Source organism: Mustelus asterias, chromosome 8 (genome assembly GCF_964213995.1).
Source record: "Mustelus asterias chromosome 8, sMusAst1.hap1.1, whole genome shotgun sequence".
NCBI lineage: Eukaryota > Metazoa > Chordata > Chondrichthyes > Carcharhiniformes > Triakidae > Mustelus > Mustelus asterias.
The window spans coordinates 77584303-77608192 of NC_135808.1; the positions used below are offsets into that span (position 1 = coordinate 77584303).

The 23890-nt window shown below is 44.8% G+C and overlaps 1 protein-coding gene across 2 annotated transcripts in view; it reads right to left on the bottom strand.

Annotated features, from left to right (window-relative positions):
- Positions 1–23890, bottom strand: part of LOC144497277 (P-selectin-like) — a 75003-nt gene that overhangs the window by 12026 nt on the left and 39087 nt on the right. For both annotated transcript variants that reach the window (XM_078218298.1, XM_078218297.1), the window contains exons 11-22: positions 22369–22554; positions 20175–20360; positions 19521–19706; positions 18048–18233; positions 17643–17828; positions 17307–17492; positions 15908–16093; positions 15503–15688; positions 11277–11465; positions 8932–9117; positions 4578–4712; positions 1757–1787 (exon numbers count right to left, since the gene is read on the bottom strand). In XM_078218298.1, coding sequence (XP_078074424.1) covers positions 1757–1787; positions 4578–4712; positions 8932–9117; positions 11277–11465; positions 15503–15688; positions 15908–16093; positions 17307–17492; positions 17643–17828; positions 18048–18233; positions 19521–19706; positions 20175–20360; positions 22369–22554 — 2029 coding nt within the window. The remainder of the gene's footprint in view (positions 1–1756; positions 1788–4577; positions 4713–8931; positions 9118–11276; positions 11466–15502; positions 15689–15907; positions 16094–17306; positions 17493–17642; positions 17829–18047; positions 18234–19520; positions 19707–20174; positions 20361–22368; positions 22555–23890) is intronic.

The following is a 23890-nucleotide window of genomic DNA, read 5'->3' on the forward strand; positions in this document are numbered from 1 at the left end:
CAAGGGCTGCCAACCAATCAGGTAGCCAGAAAGTCTCCAGTCCCAGCAGCACCGCCTGGAGCAGTGGACACTGCTGGGATTGTAGTCAGTCTCCGAGCAGAAGCACTACTGGAGGATGCACCTGAAGGTTAGTGGAGCAACCATGCCTTGCCTCGCCAGTCAGTCAGTCAGGCCCTGCAGTGGGGAGGAGGACATAACTTGGAGGCCTCACTGCTGGTAAAACACCAGTGGAGGTGGGTGGGCGATGGACCTGCCCACCCCATCTGATTTTATACTTCTCCCACTTTCCGGAACATATAAATGCAGTCTATGTTTGAATACATGCCAGCTGATCGCCAATGGCATGGCTCATGGTGAATTATAGGATGTGCTGTTTTATCCCAAGTGATACACAGGGGCTAATTACTTCAGCCTCCGCATTGTGCAAATCATCCTCAGTGATTTTAATCTGAATTCAGTTTCCCTTGCCCTGCCTGCTCTGAATTCAGAACTTTGCTGTTTGCTCCAAATCTCTCCTTCCATACATACTCTCCCAATTACATTCAAGGCCACCCTGGTAATCTGCTCATCTTCCACTTAATATTTTTTGCTAATTAACAGCCTGAATAAGATTGGAAAACATTCTGATGACACTGCAAAAACAGACTTCACTGCTTCATCTTCTGTCTTTGTTGGTGTTGATGGCCAATCACATCAATACAGCAGCCTGGAGTTAAAAAAAACTTTAAACTGTTTGAGGACTGACCCAATGGGTCAGTAACCTGTCTATTACTCCAAAGACTGTGTTTGAATCCAGCCATAAGAACATAGGAACGTGGGACACAGGAGTAGGCCATTCAGCCCTTCGGGTCTGCTCTGCCATCCAATAAAAGATCATGATTGATCTGAGAGTGTTCTCAACTCCACTTTTCTGTCTGCCCCCAAATAACCTTTGATTCCTTTTGTCTATGAAAAATCTATCTAACTCAGCCTTGAATAGATTTAATGACCTGGCTTCCGCTGCTTTCTGGGAAAGTGAAAATTTCACAGACTAATGACCCTCTGAGAGATAAAGCAGTTCTCCTCATCTCCATCCTACAAGGGAAACCTCTTACTTTTAAACAGTCTCTCCTAGTTCTGGTCTCCCCCACAAAGGAAACACCCTCCCGGTATCCATCATATCGAGTCTCCTCAGGATCTTAAATGTTTCAATAAAACCACCTCTCATTCCTCCAATTCTTCATAAGACAAGCACTTTGTCCCAGGAATGAGTGAGCCTTCTCTGAACTGCTTTGAATGCATTTATATTCTTTTTCAAATGAGGATAGTAAAACTATACACAGTACTTCAGGGCTCACCAAGACCCTGTACCGCTGCAGTAAAACTTCCGCGGTCCAAAGTGATGGGATGAAATTCTCCTCCTGACTTGTTATACATGAACATGCTTTTTAGTAGCCTCAACCTGGCGGTGAGTGCTGTGCCACCACATAATGTCAACGAATATGATCCAAACTGGCATTCCTCAGAAAAGCTACATTGCTAGTTTATATGGGTAAAGTGTTACACTGGTATAGTATGTGGTGTTCTTCCCAAACTGGGCAGTTTGTAAAGCACTTTCTAGCAGAGTAAAAGAAGCTATATATTGAAGCCATTGTCCAGTACTTCTCCAGGAAGCATGACACTGGGAAGTCACAATGAAAAAGGCTAAAGTTCCCATTTGGATGAGCACAGACATTTATTTTTAAGTTAGGAGAAAATATACAGAAGAAGTAGTTACCTGTCAGAGTTTAGCTTTGCTGTATCATATTCTGAAAACAATGAAAAACACATGGAATATTAAAACTTGTACCTTGAAACTTTTAATGTTAACAGCTTTCAAACTTACACGTGAACTATTAAAACGCAATGGATTTCAGCCGGGGAAGGAATAGGAAAGCTATAATGGTCCTCAGTGCCTCTGCACTAGGGAGAGGTAAAAGGTTAGCAGAGATCCCGATCTTAATTGGAATCTAGTGACTTCTGCTGGGAAGTTGGTGTCAGAAAAGAAGAATATAATTAAGTAGCGTTGTAATGCCATATTTGGTCAAAATAAGTCACACCTACTCGAAACATTGGCTCTATTCTCTCCCCACAGAAGCTGTCAGATCTGCTGAGACTTTCCAGCATTTTCTGGTTTTGTTTCAGATTCCAGCAACCACAGTATTTTGCCTTTATCATTAAAAGCCTATTGGTTTTCTTGTCGGTATCCAGGTCTCCATAGGTGGGTGGGGGATGTTTTAGCTGCCTAAAAGGTGGCATGATGGCCGAGAGGGTGGGTGTGCTGGGGGTGAGGGGAGGCATTCTGCTTGAATCCAGCAGCAGTGGCTCCAGCTGCAAAGACGGTTTCTTATCTTAAAGTTGATACAGTCGGAGAGAGGGGCATCTCCATTTTGGAATAGTCTCCCAGAGCTGCCATTACATCCTGCTGCTGCTTTCACACTGCATGGCCTCCTATTGGTCCACAACTTCAGGAGTCCACCTGCTATGCTTCACTGAGACTTGCTGTTCCTCTGGTCACTCATTCACCAATCCGGGGGAAATCACAACTGAGTGATCATTTTCCATATACTGTGGGCCTCTGCTCCCCATTTGAAACCTTACAGTGGGGTTCAGAAGCCCACAGAGAAAACTGTACCCTTTGGGTTTAAATATTCAATAGAGGAAGGGGGAAGCTGGAACATTAAATAGACAATACGAATTTTAATTTGCTGAAGAGCTGGTATGAGTTTGAAAGATGGTAAACTCAATTAAGCAGGTTGTCTGGACATTTATCTTAGTGTTGTATGCCGGAGGGTAGCAGGTGTAACTTGGAACATAAGGAAACATAGTGGCCAACAGCGCAAACACTTCAAGAGTACTTCTTGGCCATGAAATACTTTGGAACATTCTCAGGTGTGCGAGATGCTATTTGAATGTAAAATATTTGGCCTTGTTCTTCCAGTCAGGCTGTGGGTTACACTGCTGACTGCAATTGAAATTATAATTTTACCCTTTTGGTTGGCTGCAGTGGGAAATTCCTGTCCTGGCTTCAGTGTGGATTCATCATTGAGGTGACCAAGAGGCCGAGTAATGGTTATGATAAACTGTTTGAGGGGAGAGAACTAATGGGGTGTGAGTCAGGAGTGTAGGTGGGGGGATGCGGATAAGTGGTGAGCTGGGGGAGGGGGTTGGCATGGGGAAGGTGAACTAAAGGTTGGGGGAATGAGCTATGAGTGCAAAATCAGGGAAAGCCAGGGTAGGGGAGCAGGGGGGGGGAGCGGTGATTGGTACCGAGTGAGAAGTTAACTGGGGGTTTTGGGAGGAGTGTTGAGGGGATGAGCTGGGGGTGCAGGCCGTGGTGTGTGAAGACACTCCTCATTTCAAGGGCTGCATTCGTGGCAGGTTTTACACCAGTGCTTCTCAAACCTTTTCCCATGTGACCCTATTTTAAAACTGCAGACTTTGCATGACCCAGAGTGAAGTTTCCAAGGATATGAGTGTTGTGGAGGCAGGCTGGGGAGTGGGGGAGGGGAGGGTGGTCTTCATCTGCTGAGCAGAGAAAGGATAGGTTTCAGTGAATGAGATGGACGGTAGGAGGGGGGCAGTGTTCGGAGAAGGTGGGCTTCAGCTGCTGGGCCAGGGTTGTGAGGCAGTGAGGTGGAGTATGGTGGAAGTGCTTAAACTGCAGGGTTTTTTTAAAGCAAACATCTTATCACATTTCTCTTTTTTGCAATCAGGCTTCAAAAGATCTGTTGCTTAGGTCATGTCCACCATTAGGAAAAAAACACAAGGTTTTAAAAAGGTCTCAAGTGTTAGCTTTTGTCCTGAGCTCCAGGCCAGCTTGAGACACCAAAATCTTGACTTGCACTCCCACAGTGGGTCACAGCCTTATTTGGGAAGCTCTGTTTTACACCTACTCGATACAGCATTAATAATTCAAATAAAGTGTTGGTAGGTCCTGGTAAAGTAACTCACGTTTACATATTCAATGGGGAGGCGATGGCTTGCAGTATTATCGCTAGACTATTAATCGAGAAACTCAGCTAATGTTCTGGGGACCCAGGTTTGAATCCCGCCAGATGGTGGAATTTGAATTCAATAAAAACATCTGGCATTAAGAATCTATTGATGACCATGAAACCGTTGTCAATTGTTGGAAGAACCCATCAGGTTCACAAATGTCCTTCAGGGAAGGAAATCTGCCATCCTTACCCGGTCTGGCCCACATGTGACTCCAGAGCCACTCTCAACTGCCCTCAAATCGCTCAAGTAGGCAGCTCAAGGGCACCTAGGATGGGCAATAAATGCTGGCCAGCCAGCGATGCCCATGCCCCATGAATGAACAAAAACAAATGCTGACAAACCCAGTAGGACAATCTGCAGGGGCTATTTCTGGCAAACGTAATTTGTGTCCTATAATAATGGCAAAAATGTTCAGCATTCATCACTGTTGCGACAGAAGATTTGTGTCAATCTTTCTTTGGTGTGATCTTTCTGTCTGGCATTCCAGTAGGTAAGAGTTGGCAGATATAGTCAGATCAAATAAATCTTTAATTCTTGGACTCTTGAGAGCGATTTACCTTTACTTCTCAGTTTCTTTCTGACCATGACCACAATTGTGCCAATCATGCCTAGGAGAAGAGCAAGTCCAACAGCTGCTGCAATTGCACCCGGGTAAATGAGCGACGCTGCTTTTGGGGTCAGGTCACGAAGCTCTAAACAGAAACAAACCATCCACATGGTGTTAATGGTGAACACACACTCAGATTCACTGTCCACTCATTACTGGAATTGTTACAGACCAATAAGGAAGCTGCCACCAGCCACATTTGTGAGCTTTTGCCCCCTGTTTGTACTGCACATTATAAACAGCCTGCTTATATATAGTGTCTTTAACATCACTCCCAAAGCGATTCACAGGAAGGTTTTAAAATCAAATATGGCATAAGGACATATTCAGGTAGATGACCAAAAGAGCTTAGTTTTTTTGAGTGTCTCTAAAGAAGGAAAGCTTTCGAAGGGTGTTCTAGGGCTTAGGACCAAGGCAGCTGAAGGCACAGTCACCACTGGTGCAGCAATTAATACTGAAGTTGATCAAGAGGCCAGAATTAGCGGAGTACAGGTAACTTGGAATGTTACAGGGCCACAGGACGTTACAGAGATGGCGGAAGGGGGCAAGGAAATGGGTGGGCGGGTGTGGAAATGGGTGGGGTTTGAAGGGATTTGAAAACGGAGAGGAACAGTTTAAAATTGAGTTGTTGCAGGGCAGCCGGCACAGGGATGGATAGGTGAATGGGATTTGGTGCAAGTTAGGACATGGGTAGCAGAGGCTTTAGATGACTTCAGGTTTATGGAGGGTAGAATGTGAGAACCTGCCAGGAGTACGTTAGGATTATTAGGTTTAGAGGCAAAAACAACATGGAATGAGGGTTTCAATAGGAGATGAGCTGAGGTGGGGCAGAGTTGGGCAATGTTACAGATGAAGAAATAGGCTGTCTTCGTGCCTGTATGGATATGCAGCTGAAACATCATCTTTGGAACAAATACGCAGTGACACAGTGGTTAGCACTGCTATCTCACAGTGCCAGGGACCTGGATTCGATTCCCAGCTTGGGTCACTGTCTATGTGGAGTTTGCACATTCTCCCCGTGTCTGCGTGGGTTTCCTCTGGATGCTCCGGTTTCCTCCCACCGTCCGAAAGATGAGATAGGTGAATTGGCCATGCTAAATTCCCCCTCAGTGTACCCGAACAGGCGCCGGAGTGAGGCGACTAGGGGATTTTCACAGTAGCTTCATTAGTGTGAATGTAAGCCTACTTGTGACTAATAAATAAACTTTAACTTTAAATACAACCCCAAGATTGTAAACTATCTGGTTCAGCCTCAGAGTGTTGCCATAGAGAGGGGTGGAGTTGGCAACGCAGGATTGGAGATTGGAGCAGGGACCGAAGGCTATAGTTTTGATTGTTCCAACACTTAATTGGAGGGAATTTCTGCTCGTCCAGTAGTGGAGCCAGAACAAGCAGAGTGATAATTTGACAGGATGCTTTGCGGAGGGACAGCATGTAGATGAAATAAAGGAAGCCAAGGATAAAACCTTGAGAGATGCCAGAATTAACTGTTCAGGTGTGGGAAGAGAAGCCATTGTAAGTGACACTCAGTTTACGATTAGACAGATAAGGAAAAAACAAGTGACTGCAGTTCCTCCCAGCTAGACAAAGGTGGAGAAGCATTGAAGGAAGATGGTGTGACCAATTGTGTCAAAGGCTTCAAGCAAGTTGACAAACACCAGAATTGATTGTTTGCTTTGAGCACACAGTCATGTAGGATGTCAAGTGTGACTTTGATAAAAGCTGTTTTAGTTTTTGGCAGGGATTAAAACCGGATTGGAAGGATTCAGACATGATGGGCCCAATTCTCCCATCCCGGCAAGCACATTTTTTGGCGTTCCCGACGCATGCGCGTCTCCCACAGCTGGAGAGCAGGCGCAGTCGGGACCGCGCTGGAAACCGGCAGGAAGACAGGTAAGTGATTTAAATCTATTTCTAATGTATTTTGAAATCTCATTATCGAACCTGAGATTGAATTCTCTGGGCCAATAGCATTTCCCACCCCGCCAGGAATATTTCACTCCGACGCATTTAGAGTAGCTTGTGGGGAATTCGCCGGCGACCCCGCCAGAGTGAAGGGGGGTTGCAATTGGGGGCCCCCAGGGGGCGGGCGACAGGGCTGGTACCCCCTGGGCATGGGCACCTTGGCAGTGCCAGTCTGTGTCCCCTGGCACTGCCCAAGGGATAAAGTGCCAATGCCCAGGGAGCACCTTGGCACTGCCCACTGGGCATCGAGCAGTGCCAAGGAAATGGGCCAAAGGGGCAATTGGTGGGGGGGTCCCACTGCCACTCTGCATGGCGATTGGTCGGGGCTGGAGGGAGGCCAGTGATTGGGGTGGGCCGTCCCTCGGAGTGGGGGGGGTGTTGGGGTTGGCCCACAAATGGAAGGGGGGTGGGAGAAAGAGGGTCCCTGGCTGGCCAGCGATTGAGCTGGCCAGCAAACAAGAGACTGACAGCTCGGGCCATCGCGCATGCGCAGAGGCCCGGAACTGTCAGTCTCCGGCATGGATAGTCCCCGCATCCCCCGAGCATTTAATAATATTCATGACTGTGACCTCTGCAGTACACAGAGTGCTGGGCTTAATTCGCTGGTCAGCCTGTAGAGTTACGGCGCATGTGCAGACCTCTGATACTGCACATGCTCAATAGCAACTGCAGGGGTCTGACAGACAGAGAGTGAGCTATCAGGCCCTGCTGCTGCAGGCAGTCTCACCAGCTGCCCCCTCACAGTCAATCATGAGCCCCACAACGCATGGACATCTGGCTCCCGTCGCACAGACCGATTGTGCCCCCTCCCCCCCGAATCTGATTGCATCTGCAGAGCAGCAGCAGCCCCCCTCCCTCCCTGATAAGGCTGCCCCCTTTAGGCCCCACCCCCTGGACATTGCCAAGGATGGCAATGCCCATGGGGCAACCCCCTTTGCTTTGGCCTCCCCGGGGGCCTCAATGGCCTCCGGTTCCACCAGCGTGGCCAACACGACTGTTCCCCGTTCGTGGGGAGCAGGTGTTTACCTTGCCGGAGGTAACCTTGCCCGGCAAGGCCATAAAGCCAAGCAAGCCCGGACAATTCAGCGCCGGGCTCGCAAATCACATGGTGATGAAGATAATCAATTTAAATTTCCTCGCCGGAAATCCAGCTCTCGTAAAATCGCAGGAGGCGAGAAATGGGACATGATTTCTTGGCTCTCGCACGATTTTACTGGCTCGCTCTGCCCATCGATGGGTGAGATCAGCCGGTAAAATCCTGGTCAGTTTGAAATTGCAACATATCGTTAACAAAATGGAAATGAGAAAGATGCCATTTTTCAACCCTGGTGAGGGAGGTTTATAAATAAACAGGGATTCCCTTCATTAATCTCATCAAGGCAGGGAGTTTGAACTTTAATCCTCTATTTTTGTTTTTTGTTCAAAGTCCCTGTGGTGAGATAGCCAACAAGTTAATGTTGGCACCTGAACCTGGGAACAGTGGTTGACACAGGACGTCAAGATGAATACATTCATTGAGGCATAAACGCATTCCCAAGCTGTGGTCTCAGTGTAACTTTCTGAAAGACCAGCTCGTGAAGATTCTAACATATATTATCCCAATGATGTTACAATTCAATAGAGTTCATCAAGTACACTGAAAGTATCACACATCATTCTACACAGGAGGACCAGAAAATGAGCAGAATGCAAATCAGTGGGAGAAATTTGACCCACAGGTTCGGGTTCCATCACTCATTCTTACTGTTTAGTGCCACGGCTGCCCATAACCTGCCAAAGTGAATTACACTGTTTCAAGAAGGTTGGGGTGGGTTGGGGGGGTGGGGGGAGGTGGGGGGTTGCAGAAACCGGTGGTTGCGTATTCACAAATCCATGATAGGGAAATTAATTTGATGGTCTTATTGCACTAAACTGGTGTCAGCTGAGCTTAATTTATTGGGATCACAAAATGAGAGCTATAAGAAAGCTATCACAGTTAGACTATTTAGATGTGGAATGCCTCTCAATTAAACCCAACCCTGTACTCACATGACTTGCACTCTCAGTGGAGTCTGTGGTTAACCGGCAGGAGTAGAAACCTTAGTTCAGTGGGACTGAGGCTAACTGTAGCATCTTTCCCCAACCCTACCTGGAATTAGCGGTGCACAGACCAGGGGCCTATCTTGTACACTGGGCTCAGGAAAACACATGGCGGTGCATTTACTAACAGAACCAATCTGGTTCTTTCTTCTAGTTCAACAATTCAACTTATAAAACCGACTTTCAACCTTACATGAACAACATTATCAAAGGAACCCTGACACTAAGTCACTATGTACATAGTGTTTTCTATATAGTACCGTTACAGGATGGAATCTCGCCTGTCCATTGTCCAGATTCATTGCACTGGATTCTCACAAGTCTTGCCAAACTAAATTCTTCGACACATTGAAAGTCACATATTGAGCCGTAGCGGAAGTTCCCAAGGTGATGTGAACAGTTCATGATCACTGAGTGGTTTATTTTCGGTTCCTGACATTGCGCCACTGTTGGATTTCAAAGAGCGACATTATTATGAATGCATTATATCACTGGCCAATAATTATTGATACAATTAATGTTTTTTGAGCATCGACAATTTTGCAAAATGATTGACAGAATTAGATATCCTGGAATTATGTCAATGCAAACAACAGCAAAAATAAAAATCATGGAATTTCCAGCCGCACTCAACCTGAAACCAGAAAATCCCGCCTAAGGTCATCGAACATTTCCACGGTCTGTCCCTCGCCTGCTACGATCCCTGTGGCGGGCAGAATAGGAAAATTTTCCCCCACTTGTCTACATACAGAATTTGTATTAAATAGGTTTTTTTAAAAATAAAGCAGCCATCAGAGTAAATTCAATGCTCACAGAACAGATGTGCTTGAATGGAGAAATGGCTGGCTACAAAACCAGTGCTAATTCTCCAATATGCAATTCTAACAAATACGCCTTTCTCCTGGAAGAGCAATTTTACTCTATTGCCCCATAATTAGAAAATTGAACTTCAATTCTCAAAAAGATACTTAGTCAGATTTTTGGATTAGATTTTGATGACACAAATTTACGAACTGATTATTGAGGGAGAGTTTTATCAGTTGGCTTGAAATAACTAATGCTTATTATTATCATCTGTGATTACTACAAAAGCATTAAGTATTTAAAAGCAAAAGCATTAAGGATTTAAAAGCAAAAGCATTAAGGATTTGAATTGATTTGAATTGCTGCCTGCACTAAGTTAGCTGATTTCAGTCAGCAATGTGTAGAAGCTGCAGGTGGCCTCAGTGGTTTGACAGAGGAGGAGGAGTCTGGATTATTATACAGTGCTTCCAGCTAGAAACTACAGATGTGCAGCTAGTTAGTGATAACCAGATTGGGAAGAGCTGTTATGGTGCCCCCATGTTCCTGGCACTCACTATTTACGCTCATTCATCAAGTAAAGTAAAGTTTATTTGTTAGTCACAAGTAGGTTTACATTAACATTGCAATGAAGTTACCGTGAAAATTAACCTACCCAGCACTGGTTTCATAGTTTTGAAATGTCCGCAGATGAGGACAATTCAGGTCAACCTTGACTGCACACTAGTGATCTCCAAACCAGAAATAATAGAGCTTCCCTTGCGTGTAGCTCGAGTCTTGGCACAGCAAAGTAAGGCGGCACGGTGGCACAGTGGTTAGCACTGCTGCCTCACTGCGCCAGGAACCCAGGTTTGATTCCCAGTGTGGATCATTGTGCGGAGTCTGCACGTTCTCCCCGTGTCTGGGTGGGTTTCCTCCGGGTGCTCCGGTCTCCTCCCACAGTCTGAGAGACGTGCTGGTTAGGTGTATTGGCCATGCTAAATTCTCCCTCAGTGTACTTGAACAGGCGCTGGAGTGTGGCGACTAGGGGATTTTCACAGTAACTTTATTGCAGTGTTAATGTAAACCTACTTGTGACACTGATAAATAAACTAAAAAAAGATGCAAGTCATGTATCAAAACAGTATTCAGCAAATGATTTATTCATTTGCTGAATTCAGTTGAAATTCAGCTTCAATTGGTGGCTTAACTGTATTTCCCACCTTCTCAATGGTTACATTCATGCCCTGGGTGGTTGACCCTCTAAGGGGCACTTTCTGCCATGCCTCAACCTTGAGGCAGTCTCCGTCCTGGCCACTGCTCTCGCTAGCACTGCTGACAGCCAATCAAATTGACCAAGTGAGGGACAGAAGAGGTGCCTCCAGCCTGTTAAAGCTTCTCAGAGTATTACATGGCTGTGAGGATGCTGTGATCGGTGGGGATGCCTTCCCTGTGGACCTGCCATCTGAAATATCCTGCCCCAAGCCAATTTTGTCCAAATTAATTTTCTTTCTCACTTTCTCAGCAGAAAAATTACCAACTGACAAGACTGGCATTCCCAAGCCTTTTCCAATGCTTGAGACAAGGAGCAGTGAATAAGAGTGTACAGGCAAGGACAGATGCCCTCAAATTTCACGTCCCTTCTTTGGGGAAATGCCACATTTGAATTCACATGACAGCTCTAACAGCAAACTCTCGGGAGCAATTTGGTTATCTGTCCTCTCAGCTGGACATCAGTTCACAAAGGAATATGGAGGAGATTTTGAAGATTAAAAAATAAATTAACAAATGGATCATACTTTATTTTTTTGAGGTAATAATGTACCTTCACAACTTGGCATCTTATCTGTCCACTTCCCTGAAGCTGTGCATTCAAGTTTGTCTGTTCCATTCAGAATAAAGCCCTCCTCCACACAGTCAAGGTCACAGACTGAGCGATAACTAAACTCTCCAATTGGGTGCGAGCAGGTCATCTTGCCGTGGTTCAGACTCTTCAATATGTTGCATCTTACAGCTGGAACAATGGAGGTTTCTTTTATTAGTGTCTTACATTCATTAATTTACAAAATGTTAGCCATTATTTGCGAAGATCTGTGCCATGATGTTGCCACAACTGGATCCTGCAGAACTAATATGCCAAATCCAACCCAAGGAGTTTGCTCTGATAATCTATTTCATTTCATTAAGGAGAAAGATTGACCGGAACTTTCCGGCTGTACATACCAGTGGGATTTTCTGGCGTGCAGCCCCGCCGTGGGTTTCCCAGTGGTGTGGGGAGGAGTCAATGGGAAATCCCATTGACAGCGGCGGCACCAGAAGATCCCACTGCCAACCAACAGCGTGCCACCTCCCACCATGAAAAAGACAGAGCGGGGAGGCCAGAGAACCCCGCCCAAGAAGTCTGAATCATTAAAATGAAAATTATTGGAGAAACTGTGTTGTCCTTGATTCATAGCGTCATGATGGCATACATGAAGGCCATTCAGCCCAAGGAATCAATGCCAGCCCTCTGTAGAGCAATCTTCAGTACAACTCTGTTAAACCCAAGAAGTTTGTCAGTTCTTACACATCCAACCAGCCTACTTACAATCTCACCATATTATTTAGTTATTTTTTTCTTCAGAAATATACCTAATGTTCACTTGAACCCATTTACGTTGTTCACTTCAGGTATCTCCTGTTGCGGTTTACTCCACAACAGCCACCCTTTGGATGAAAATGTCCTTCCTGAATGTTCTCATTTTTTAAGTTACTGTCTCCTGAACTCTTCCATGTGGGAAACAATATTCCTGGTCGTCTTTGTGAATTTTGAACTTTTCCATTCAATCACCTTGAATCTTTACTTTCCAAAGAAAACGTGTTGGGCTCGGAAATGACTGAGGGGCGGGAAAGAAAACCGGGATTCGCGTCCAGCCAGTGGCGATCATCCTGGGCCACTTTTTTAAAACAATGTAATCAGCCTCGTGCCGGGAAATAGTGGGAGGCCAATTACAATATACAGAAGCTGCTCTGCATCTTTTTAATGAGCCTCGGACTCAATCATCTGGGCTCTTTAAAGTTTCTGACCCCACATGTGGAGGTTCACACCAGCAGGGATCATATATGGTCTCCATCAACAGGGGCCAGGCGTGATGGCCTTGTTGGTGGGATCAGAGGTCATTGAGACCGCCCCCCCCCCGCCCCCCCGGGAGGTCAGGGGTGGGGAGGGGGGCTCCTTGGGCAGTGCCAGCCTGGCACCCTGGCAGTGTGCGGAGGGGGCACAGTCAGATCAGGGGGTAAGGGGAGGAAGGAGGGGAGGGAATGGGGGGAGCTCTGCATGAGGCTGAGGGTGGGGTTTGGGATCGAAGGCCCCATTAGGAGGTAGGCCTTGGGGATCGGGCAGGTGTGGTTGGGCAATGGAGGCCAGCAATTTGGGATCAGGGAGCAGTCAGGGTCTGCGATATCCGAGGGGGGGGGGGGGGGGGGGGGCGGTGTTGTGTGTCGGGGTCGGCCATGGGTGGGGGGGGCACGGTAGAATATCCTAAATCACCTTGCCTCTAACCTCAGTACCTTCTCAAGGGCAATAAATCCTGACTGAAGATAATTGCTTTAATAAAAATATTTTTAAAATTTGAGATACCAGACTAAATGATATCTCTATAGAAACCCCTACAACTTTCAGTTGAGATGAATTGATTTTCACCACAAACCTCTCTCCAAGGCCTTATATGCCACCTATGACAAATCAATGAGAAAGATGGAAATATTTTGCATTTCACACCCTCAGAATGTCCTCAACCATTTGTGTCTAATTGGCGGTTGAGTCACTGTCATGTAGCCATTTGCACAAATAGATTGTATAAGCACCAGTGAGATAAATGGCCAGTTAACTTGTTTTATTGGCACTAGAAGTGTAGCCCTGTGACACAAAGTGATAGTGGTTTACTAGTTTCTTTTGTACCAGGTACATTATAGCAGTAACTATAGTTCAGCCGACGTCAGTTAACCTAATGGTTCAGCTATCACCACATAACAGTTTTCATGCGGCACGGTAGCACAGTGGTTAGCACTGCTGCTTCACAGCTCCAGGGACCTGGGTTCGATTCCTGGCTTGGATCACTGTCTGTGTGGAGTTTGCACATTCTCCTCGTGTCTGCGTGGGTTTCCTCTGGGTGCTCCGGTTACCTCCCACAGTCCAAAGCTGTGCGGGTTAGGTTGATTGGCCGTGCTAAAATTGCCCCTTAGTGTCCTGAGATGCATAGGTTAGAGGGATTAGCGGGTAAATGTGTAAGGACATGGGGGTAGGGCCTGGGTGGGATTGTGGTTGGTGCAGACTCGATGGGCCAGATGGCCTCTTTTTGCACTGTAGGGTTTCTATGATTCTATGCATTTTCCTGTTGCCTTTCATTTCTCACTCAGCATTAGAGCTTTCACTGATAGCCAGTGGAACACATCCAACAGGCCACTCTCAATTAAAGGAAAAGCTGAGTACAAATAATAAAGATTGAGATCTGGATTTTCAAGGAGCTGAAATGAGTCCAGAGCCTCATGGGGGCTGGGGGCTGGGACCTGATTATTTCCACCCCTGTTCCTGGTGCTCCCAATGGGGGCTGGGACCTGATTATTTCCACCCCTGTTCCTGGTGCTCCCAATTTTCACTGGCATACAGTGCGAGTAGCAAGCCTGCACCTTGCACCCTGACCTGGCAGTCTCCATTGCAGGGGCAGGCATCATCTAGTCCCCTGAAATGTTCATGGAGTCAGGTCAGTTTCTGGGTGGTTCATTGTTCATGGTGCTCGTAGGAGTCGTGAACCATGGTCTGGATCCAGAAGTTCAAAAGTTGGTGGTTTGAATTATAAGGAGAGGCTGGATAGACTGGGACATTTTTATCTGGAGCGTAGAAGGCTGAGGAGTGATCTTATAGAGGTCTATAAAATAATGAGGGGCATAGATCAGCTAGATAGTCAACATCTTTTCCCAAAGGTGGGGGAGTCTAAAACTAGAGGGCACAGGTTTAAGGTGAGAGGGGAGAGATACAAAGGGGTCCAGAGGAGAAATTGTTTCCACACAGAGGGTGGTGAGTGTTTGGAACAAGCTGTCAGAGGTAGTAGTAGAGGCGGTACAATTTTGTCTTTTTAAAAGCGTTTAGATAGTTATATGGGTAAGATGGGTATAGAGGGATATGGGCCAAGCGCGGGTAATTGGGACTAGCTTAGGGGTTTTAAAAAAGGGGCGGCATGGACAAGTTGGGCCAAAGGGCCTGTTTCCATGCTGTAAACCTCTGACTCTAAAACTTATTCAAGCCCCCAATGCTCTGTGCACCTCCCTTCCCATTGCCCCTTTCATACCAACTCAGGCCCCACCCACTCCCATAGTCTCTCACTCCCTCCATGCCAACTTATGCTTCCCCATTAAACGCCATGGCTCCTTTAGTCCCAATATATCTCATGCCTCCCCCCATCCAGCCCCATGGTCCCTCATAGCCTCCATGCCAATTCATGGCTCTTCCATGTCCATTCACTCAGTATAGATAGACAATGTATAGAACCATAAGCCATGTTGGAAAAATGGCATGCGTGGAACTGCTCAGAAAAAAACATCCATTCACAAGTTTAAAAAAACACTGTTCCTACAACCCTATAAAGGTGTCAAACAGACCAGTAAAGTGTCAATAACAGAGGCTTCAGACACTTCACACCCCTTCATATTTTGTAAATAAAAACTGATACCTTGACAAAAGGGATCACAGAAAGAACAATTTATTATACACAATTAAAGATGTCAATTAAGTATAGTCAGCAGTTCACTCCAGCTGTCAAAATGGAACCCTTGCTGAGAAAATTGTTTTGCGTCTGAGGCCTCAGCCAAGTAAAACAGCTTGGGAACAGATGTATGAATTCTTTTAGTAGAACCGGATGGTCTCAGTATCCATGCTGTGAGCCCATACTCTCCAATTTAAGTTGAGTACTTTTAGATATGGAATGTGTATACTTTAAATTATATATAATTTCAAGTATAGAATGGCTGCCCATGTGATTTAGAAATGTTTATCCACGTCACATTCCTCAGTACCTTTACAGTTAGGAGTCTGTGCTGTCCACTCTCCACTGGCTTGACACTGAGTCCTTTGTGACCCACGCCGTACAAATCCCTCCTTGCAGTTGAAATCACACATTGAGGTGTAACTGAAGTCTCCAATGGGATGGGAGCAGTTCATTGCCCCTCGCTCAGGCTGAGTCAGTGTCTGACAGGTTACAGCTGAAATACAAGATCAGAACTTAAAATGAGAATGTTGTAAGATGGCACCTAGTCCCTGAAATTTGCACAGAGTCAGGTCAGCTTCTGGGTGATTCATGGAGCTCAGAGGAGGCATATACTCCGTACTTTCTCAACGTTAAACATGGCATGTATAACCAGCTTTCCTTAAAGGTTTTGCATATAGTTCAGAAATGTACGTTTTATAAAGTTGTTCAGTACCTTTACAGCTGGGGGTGTGCACTGTCCACTCTCCATTGCTTTGACACTGAAGTCTGCCTGACCCGTTCATCGTAAACCCTTCATCGCAGCTAAATTCACATGTTGAGGCGTAACGGAAATTTCCCATGGGATGGGAGCACCTCATTGCCCCTCGTTCAGGCTGTGTCAGCGTCTGGCAGCTTACAGCTGAAATACAAGACTGGAATGTCAACTTACTTTTAAACACCTGACCCCCATATATGCAAATTGAAGGATATATAACCTACAGAACTGCAAAGATGAAGGCAGCTTCCACTGAGGAATTTCAAACCAAACTTATAATATTCATATAGTGAGTGACAACTTTATGAATGGAGTTGGTTCATTGCATTGCGTGACGTTTATTCAATTCCCTCAAAGGGAAGCCCAGATTGTCACGAATGTCTCACGATAAGCTGTTATTGAAGTCTCTGATGGAACAGAAACAGTTCGTGGCCCTGTGTTTTCAGGTTGTTAATGTCTAACATTTTACAGTAAAATGCAAATTTTCAGTGAAAGATATGTGAAGGTTTTGAAAGCTGAACAGTTTCCATTGGCAGGCAGACCAGTTTGTGGGAATTGCTGCATTATTGCACTAATATTTATTTTATTTATTAGTGTCACAAGTAGGCTTACTTGCAATGAAGTTACTGTGAAAATCCCCTAGTCGCCACACTCTGGCGCTGTTCGGGTACACTGAGGGAGAATTTAGCATGGCCAATGCACCTGACCAGCATGTCTTTCAGACTGTAGGAGGAAACTGGAGCACCCGGAGGAAACCCACACGGACACAGGGAGAAGGTGCAGACTCCACACATACAGTGACCCAAGCCAGGAATCGAACCTGGGTCTCTGGTGCTGCAAGGCCCCACTGTGCCACCCTACAGTACATGTTCATAAGAAATAAAAGTCACAGAAAATACATCATGCCAACACCATTACAGAAACTGATCATCAAACCCACACTAATCTGCTGTGAACTCTGAAGGAAAGTGACTATTTCTCTTTAAGTTAAAAAGCTAATATAATTTAAGACATAACATCTCGCCAGCATTGACGTTCACAATCAAACTACAAGAAGCTTCACATGTATCCTCTAATCTTGCCCATCAAATGTAACAGAGATTCTCATTCAGCATTAGTCCTGTAGCAAAACCATCAAACATAACTCTACTTTGGCCTAAGGCAATATGGCACATGGCACTTATCAAGTAGCAGCCGAAGACAGAGACTCACACAGTAAGATCCCGTATTGAGTGAATTGATTCATGTACTTTGATTCTGTGATAACTGAACATAACTAAACAAAAACTATTAAAATTGCTAAACATGGTCTTCCCCACAATATTATGGTGGGGGTTTATCCAATGTCCTTCAGTACCTTGACAGCTGGGGGGGTGCGCTGTCCACTCTCCATTGCTTTGACACTGTAGTCTGCCTGACCCGTTCATTGCAAACCCTTCATTACAGCTAAATTCACAAGTTGAGGTGTAACTGAAGTCTCCAATGGGATGGGAGCATTTCATTGCCCCTTGCTCAGGTCGCGTCAGTGTCTGACAGGTTACAGCTGAAATACAGGATTGGAACTTAAAATAAGAATGCTGAAAGATGGGACACACTGAATTTTCTCAACATTAGAATAATACAGATGTAAAAACAGCTTTATTGAAAGTTTTGCATATCTGTTAAAAATGAATAATTTAAATTTCACCACGACCTTGACAGCTGGGGGGGTCCGCTGTCCACTCTCTGTTGCTTTGACACTGAAGTCTGCCTGACCCGTTCATCGTAAACCCTTCACCACAGTCAAAATCACACATTGAGGTGTAACTGAAGTCTCCAATGGGATGGGAGCAGTTCATTGCCCCTCGCTCAGGCTGAGTCAGTGTCTGACAGGCTACAGCTGAAATACAAGATCAGAACTTAAAATGAGAATGTTGTAAGATGGCACCTAGTCCCTGAAATTTGCACAGAGTGAGGTCAGCTTCTGGGTGATTCATGGAGCTCAGAGGAGGCATATACTCCATACTTTCTCAACGTTAAACATGGCATGAATAACCAGCTTTCCTTAAAGGTTTTGCATATAGTTCAGAAATGTACGTTTTATAAAGTTGTTCAGTACCTTTACAGCTGGGGGTGTGCACTGTCCACTCTCCATTGCTTTGACACTGAAGTCTGCCTGACCCGTTCATCGTAAACCCTTCATCGCAGTCAAAATCACACATTGAGGTGTAACTGAAGTCTCCAATGGGATGGGAGCAGTTCATTGCCCCTCGTTCAGGCTGTGTCAGCATCTGGCAGCTTACAGCTGAAATACAAGACTGGAATGTCAACTTACTTTTAAACACCTGACCCCATATACGCAAATTGAAGGGTATATAACCTACAGAACTGCAAAGATGAAGGCAGCTTCCACTGAGGAGTTTCAAACCAAACTTATAATATTCATATAGTGAGTGACAACTTTATGAATGGAGTTGGTTCGTTGCCACGCATGAAGTTTATCCAATTCCCTCAAAGGGAGGCCCAGATTGTCACTAATGTCCCACGTTGAGCTGTAATTAAAGTCTCTGATGGAGCAGAAACAATTCATGGCCCTGTCTTTCCAAGTTGTTATTAGTGTCTAACATTTTACAATAAAACGCAAGTTCTCAAATCAGTGAAAGATATATGAAGACTTTGAAAACTGAACAGTTTCCATAGGCAGGCAGGCGGGTTTGTGAGAATTGCTGCATTATTGCACCATTTTAATATTGGATGGTTTACCCAATGTTCGTCAGTTCCTTTACAGCTGGGGGGGTGCTCTGTCCACTCTCCATTGCTTTGACACTGCAGTCTAAGACTTACCTGGATAGTCACATGAGCAGTCTGGGAATGGAGGGATACAAACGAATGGTCTAGTTGGACCAATGAGTGGCACAGGCTTGGAGGGCCGAAGGGCCTGTTTCCTGTGCTGTACTGTTCTTTGTTCTTTGTTCTGCCCGACCCGTTCAGTACAAACCCTTCACCACAGTCAAAATCGCACATTGAGGTGTAACTGAAGTCTCCAATGGGATGGGAGCAGTTCATTGCCCCTTGCTCAGGTTGAGTCAGCATCTGCCAGGTTACAGCTAAAATTACAGACTTAAATTGAGTTGGTACCTTAAAGATAGGGCACATAATATAAGCCAAGTGAATGGTCCTTCTCAGCTTCCTCCGGAGGACCCCCAGCATCACAGAAGACAGTCTTCAGCCATTTTGATTCAATCCACATGATATCCAGAAATGCCTGAAGGCACTGGATACTGCAAAGGCTATGGGCCTGACAATATTGTGGCAAAAGCACTGAAGACTTGTGCTCCAGAACTTGCCATGCCCAGTACAGCTACAACTCTGGCATCAACCTGGTATTGTGGAAAATTGCCCAAGTATGTTCTGTACGCGAAAAGCATGATAAATCCAACCCAGTCAATTATTGTTTCATCAGTAAAGTGATAGAAAGGTTATCAGCAGTGTTACAAATACCAGTTTAGAAATGAAAAAAAACTGTTTTTAATTAAATACTTAATAAAATGAATAATTTAAAATCGACGATATGTGGAAGGGTGCTTGGTACCGATACAGCTTGGAGTCATCGCTGTCCACTGTCCATTGGCTTGACACTGAAGCTTGTCTGAGCCGTGTAGTGTGAAACCTTCAGTGCAGTCAAAGTCACACGCTGAGCTGTAGCTGAAGTCTCCAATGGGATGGGAGCAGTTCATCAGGCCTTCTTCGGGATGAGTCAGTGTCTGACAATCTACAGCTAAAATACACAATCGGACTTTAAAATTAGATTGTTGAAAGATGGGACAAACTAAATACTTTTGCAACGTTAAAAATATTACAGATGTAAAATCAACTTTATTGAAAGCCTTGCGCATCAGTTAAAATTAATAATCTAAGTTTAATCTAATTAGCTGAAATACAAGTTTGAATTCCATTTGTAATAGAACATAGAAACATACAAAAAACTACAGCACAATACAGGCCCTTCAGCCCACAAAGTTGTGCCGAACATGTCCCTACCTTAGCGATTACTACGCTTACCTATAACCCTCTATCTTGCTAAGTTCCATGTACTTATCTAAAAGTCTCTTAAAAGACCCTATCGAAACTGCATGTTGAAGCATAGCTTTAATGTGTACACATAAATTATAGAAATGGAACCATCTTTTTAGAGAAAAGTTCAGCACAGCTCACAAATGTATATTAGTTTGGTGAGGTGTAATACCTGTACACATGGGGGCCTGTGCTGTCCATTGTCCAGAAGCTTCACATTCCAGTCTGTCTGATCCAGTTAATATAAATCCTTCGGCACAGGTAAAATCACACAGTGAGGTGTAACTGAACTTTTCAAAGGGATGGGAGCAGTTATAGGATCCTCTGTCTGGACTCCTCAGTACGTCACATTTCATGGCTGGAATGTGAGTGACATTATTCACACTGTTATTTACATACAAATGGAAAAGACAAATAGTCAGTTCAAAAATGAGACGTCACCTGACTTTTCTAGTGTGCCCCTGAATTACAAAATAAAGTCATAGGGCGAAAGTGGCAGACTCACTGCCACAAGTGTCTGGTGCTTATCATTGAGGACTGTGGGGGAACATGCCAGGAGCAGCACCAAGCATACCTAAAAATCAAATGGCAACCTGCAGAAGCTACGACAGTGGTCTATCACTATGCTAATCAGCAGAAATAATGAGTGATAGACAAAGCTAAGCAATCTCATAACCAATGGATCAGATCAAATCTCTCCAGTCCTGCCACATCCAGTCATCGCTGTCGGTAGACAATTAAACAACTCAGGAAAATGAGGCATCACAAATATCCCCCATCCTCAATGATGGGTGAACATAGTACGTATTGCGAACAAACAAGGTAGAATCATTTGCAATAATCTGCAGCTAGAAGTACCTAATGGACATCTCATGTGGGGTAAATTAAATTTAAAGTGTGATGATTATGCTATGTAGGCAAATTAGCGACCATTTTTGTACACAGAATGATCCATGTCATCAAGAGAACTTGCTGTTATCTGCCAAATGTATTGGATTCATCTGAACTGAGTCAGGTAGTCAGGACCTCTGTTTAAGCTATCTGTTATGGCACAGGGATCATCGATAGATCTTCCTGTGTACTTTGTGGAGTCTGAGCTTCCTTATTGATTGAGCAGGGACTCACCCAATGAGAAGCAGTCAGCAGGGATATTTAAACCGGTGTTGTAGGTCCTGAGGTGTAGACTGTCTTTTTAAAAATTTGATTTATTGTCACATGTATTAGTTTCTTGCGCGCTATACAGACAGAGCCTACCGTTCATAGAGAAGGAAACGAGAGAGTGCAGAATGTAGTGTTACAGTCATAGCTAGGGTGTACAGAAAGATCAACTTAATGCAAAGTAGGTCCATTCAAAAGTCTGACAGCAGCAGGGAAGAAACTGTTCTTGAGTCAGTTGGTACGTGACCTCAGATTTTTGTATCTTTTTCCCGATGGAAGAAGGTGGAAGAGAGAATGACCAGGGTGGGTGGGGTCCTTGATTATTCTGGCTGCTTTGCCGAGGCAGTGGGAAGTGTAGACAGAGTCAATGGATGGGAGGCTGGTTTGCATGATGGATTGGGCTACATTCACGACCTTTTGTAGTTCCCTGCGGTTGTGGGTAGAGCAGGAGCCATACCAAACTGGGATACAACCAGAAAAAATGCTTTCTATGGTACATCTGTAAAAGTTGGAGAGAGTCATAGCTGACGTGGTAAATCTCCTTGGGTCTTCTGAGAAAGTAGAGGCATTGGTGGGCTTTCTTAACTATAGTGTTGGTATGGGGGAACCGGGGCAGATTGTTGGTGATCTGGACACCTAAAAACTTGAAGCTCTTGACCCTTTCCACCAGCTGTAAGCTGCAGGCATGGCCCTTCTCTTTGGTGCTCAATAAAGGGTGTTTGGTGATGGGAAACTGGCATTTGGCTGAATTACTACAATATCCAAATAACTATCTCCAACAGTGCAACACTCCTGAAGAGGCAACAAGAGCCCAAACTTCCTGTCGAGGGCAAGTACACAAAGCAAACAGATTGCCAGCAGGAAGGGGGCAGGTTACTGGGATGGATCCCAGATTTTCTGGGATTCTAAGAAAGGTAATTGTGATCTGAAATCCTGATCATCTGGTGGGGTGCAGCGTAGGGGCACTGGGAAGGGCTGACAACTCTTCACATCTATGTCCATAGTAAGTTTTGGAGTCAGGTGTGGTAAGTTCCTGAGCTACCTTGGAAATTCCACCCTGCGACCCAGCCAGTCTAGTGGCTGAGGACTCAGAAAGAGAGCTCTTCCTTACAGCTGGAAAGAAACCTGATTCACTGACTCAGTGCCTTCGAGAAAATTGGGAGAAAACTGCACTGTCAGTGATGGTTAGGGTGCATATGTATTCTTACCTTTGCAAGTCGGGGTTTTTGCTGTCCATTGTCCAGAGACATTACATTTGAGCCAGTTTGTTCCGGATAATGCAAATCCTTCAGGGCACCAAAAATCACAAGTTGAGCTGTAGCTGAAGTTCCCAATGGGATGGAAACAATTCATCGCCCCATGTTCAGGTTGTGTCAGTGTCTCACATTTTATAACTGGAATAGAAGTTTGCAGATTGTTATTTATAATCAGTCTTTTGCGTGAGTACTCATCTTCCCACTGGCTGATTCCTAGGAAGAAGGGGGTATCTAATAAGGAAAGGTTGAGCAGGTTGAGTCTAAAGCCACTGGAGTTTAGAAGAATGAGAGGTGATCTTATTGAAACATATACGAGCCTGAGGAATCTTGATTGGGTGGATGCTGGAAGGATCCACTTATGGCCAAGACTACTCAGTTTAAAAATAAGGGGTCACCCGCTTTCCAAATATGCTGATGCCAGAAGGTATTTTACCATAGAAACCTACAGTGCAGAAGGAGGCCATTCAGCCCATCGAGTCTGCACCAACCATAATCCCACCCAGCCCGTAGCCCCATAACCCCATGCATTTACCCTAGCTAGTCCCCCTGACACTAAGGGGCAATTTAGCATGGCCAATCCACCTAACCCGCACATCTTTGGATTGTACCCTGTAATCATAGCAAGCAGTGACAGTCTCACCATTATCAGTATATCAAAGTCCATGGTGAGTACAGCATGTATGAGGAACAGGTGACTTTAGATCTGTGGGTCCCAATGTTTTTACGAGTTTTTTTCCTCATTATTGCCTGTCCTGTTGTAGGCTAATTAGATAAATATTGATTGCCAAGATGAGTCAGCAACAACATTATTGCTGTATCATACCACTGCCAGGATGGTAGATGGCAAACTATTTGGATTTTGTTTTTTTTCCACCTGATGATCATATATTTTTACTACATACCAGTTTATAAGCTTCAGTTATGTTTGGATGTAATAATTAGAACAATATTTTCCCATTAAGGCAGTTATCGAGCAACTGGGACAATACAGGACCAACGGCAAAAAATAAAACAAAGAATTCTGGCGTCTAAATATACAGGCATCTAAGGAATATTTTTCAGAATTGTATATGTGTCAGCAATAATTCATTACATTCTACTTCCATTGTTTGTAAACTTGAGCACGTTTTTGCACATATACACCTTATATCCATAGGAATTAAATAATAGTAACTGTCTGTATCTGATTTATTCCACTGATGGCAGCCTGAACTCCCATAGCAGGACAGCAAACTAATGCGACCCATTTAAAGAATGGCACCCAGCCACTGCATTACCAGAGCCACCTCCAATGTTGGCGTCTTTTCTGGCAACCAGTGACTCAGTGAATCAGCCTGGCGAGACAGCTCGATAATGCCCGCGTACTTGACCAGATAATTAAATCAGAAAAGAGGGTTTACAAACAACAGCACATGTTGCAGTGCTATTGAAATGTAAATGTAAATTTGCAAAGTAAATACAGTGTCAACATCTT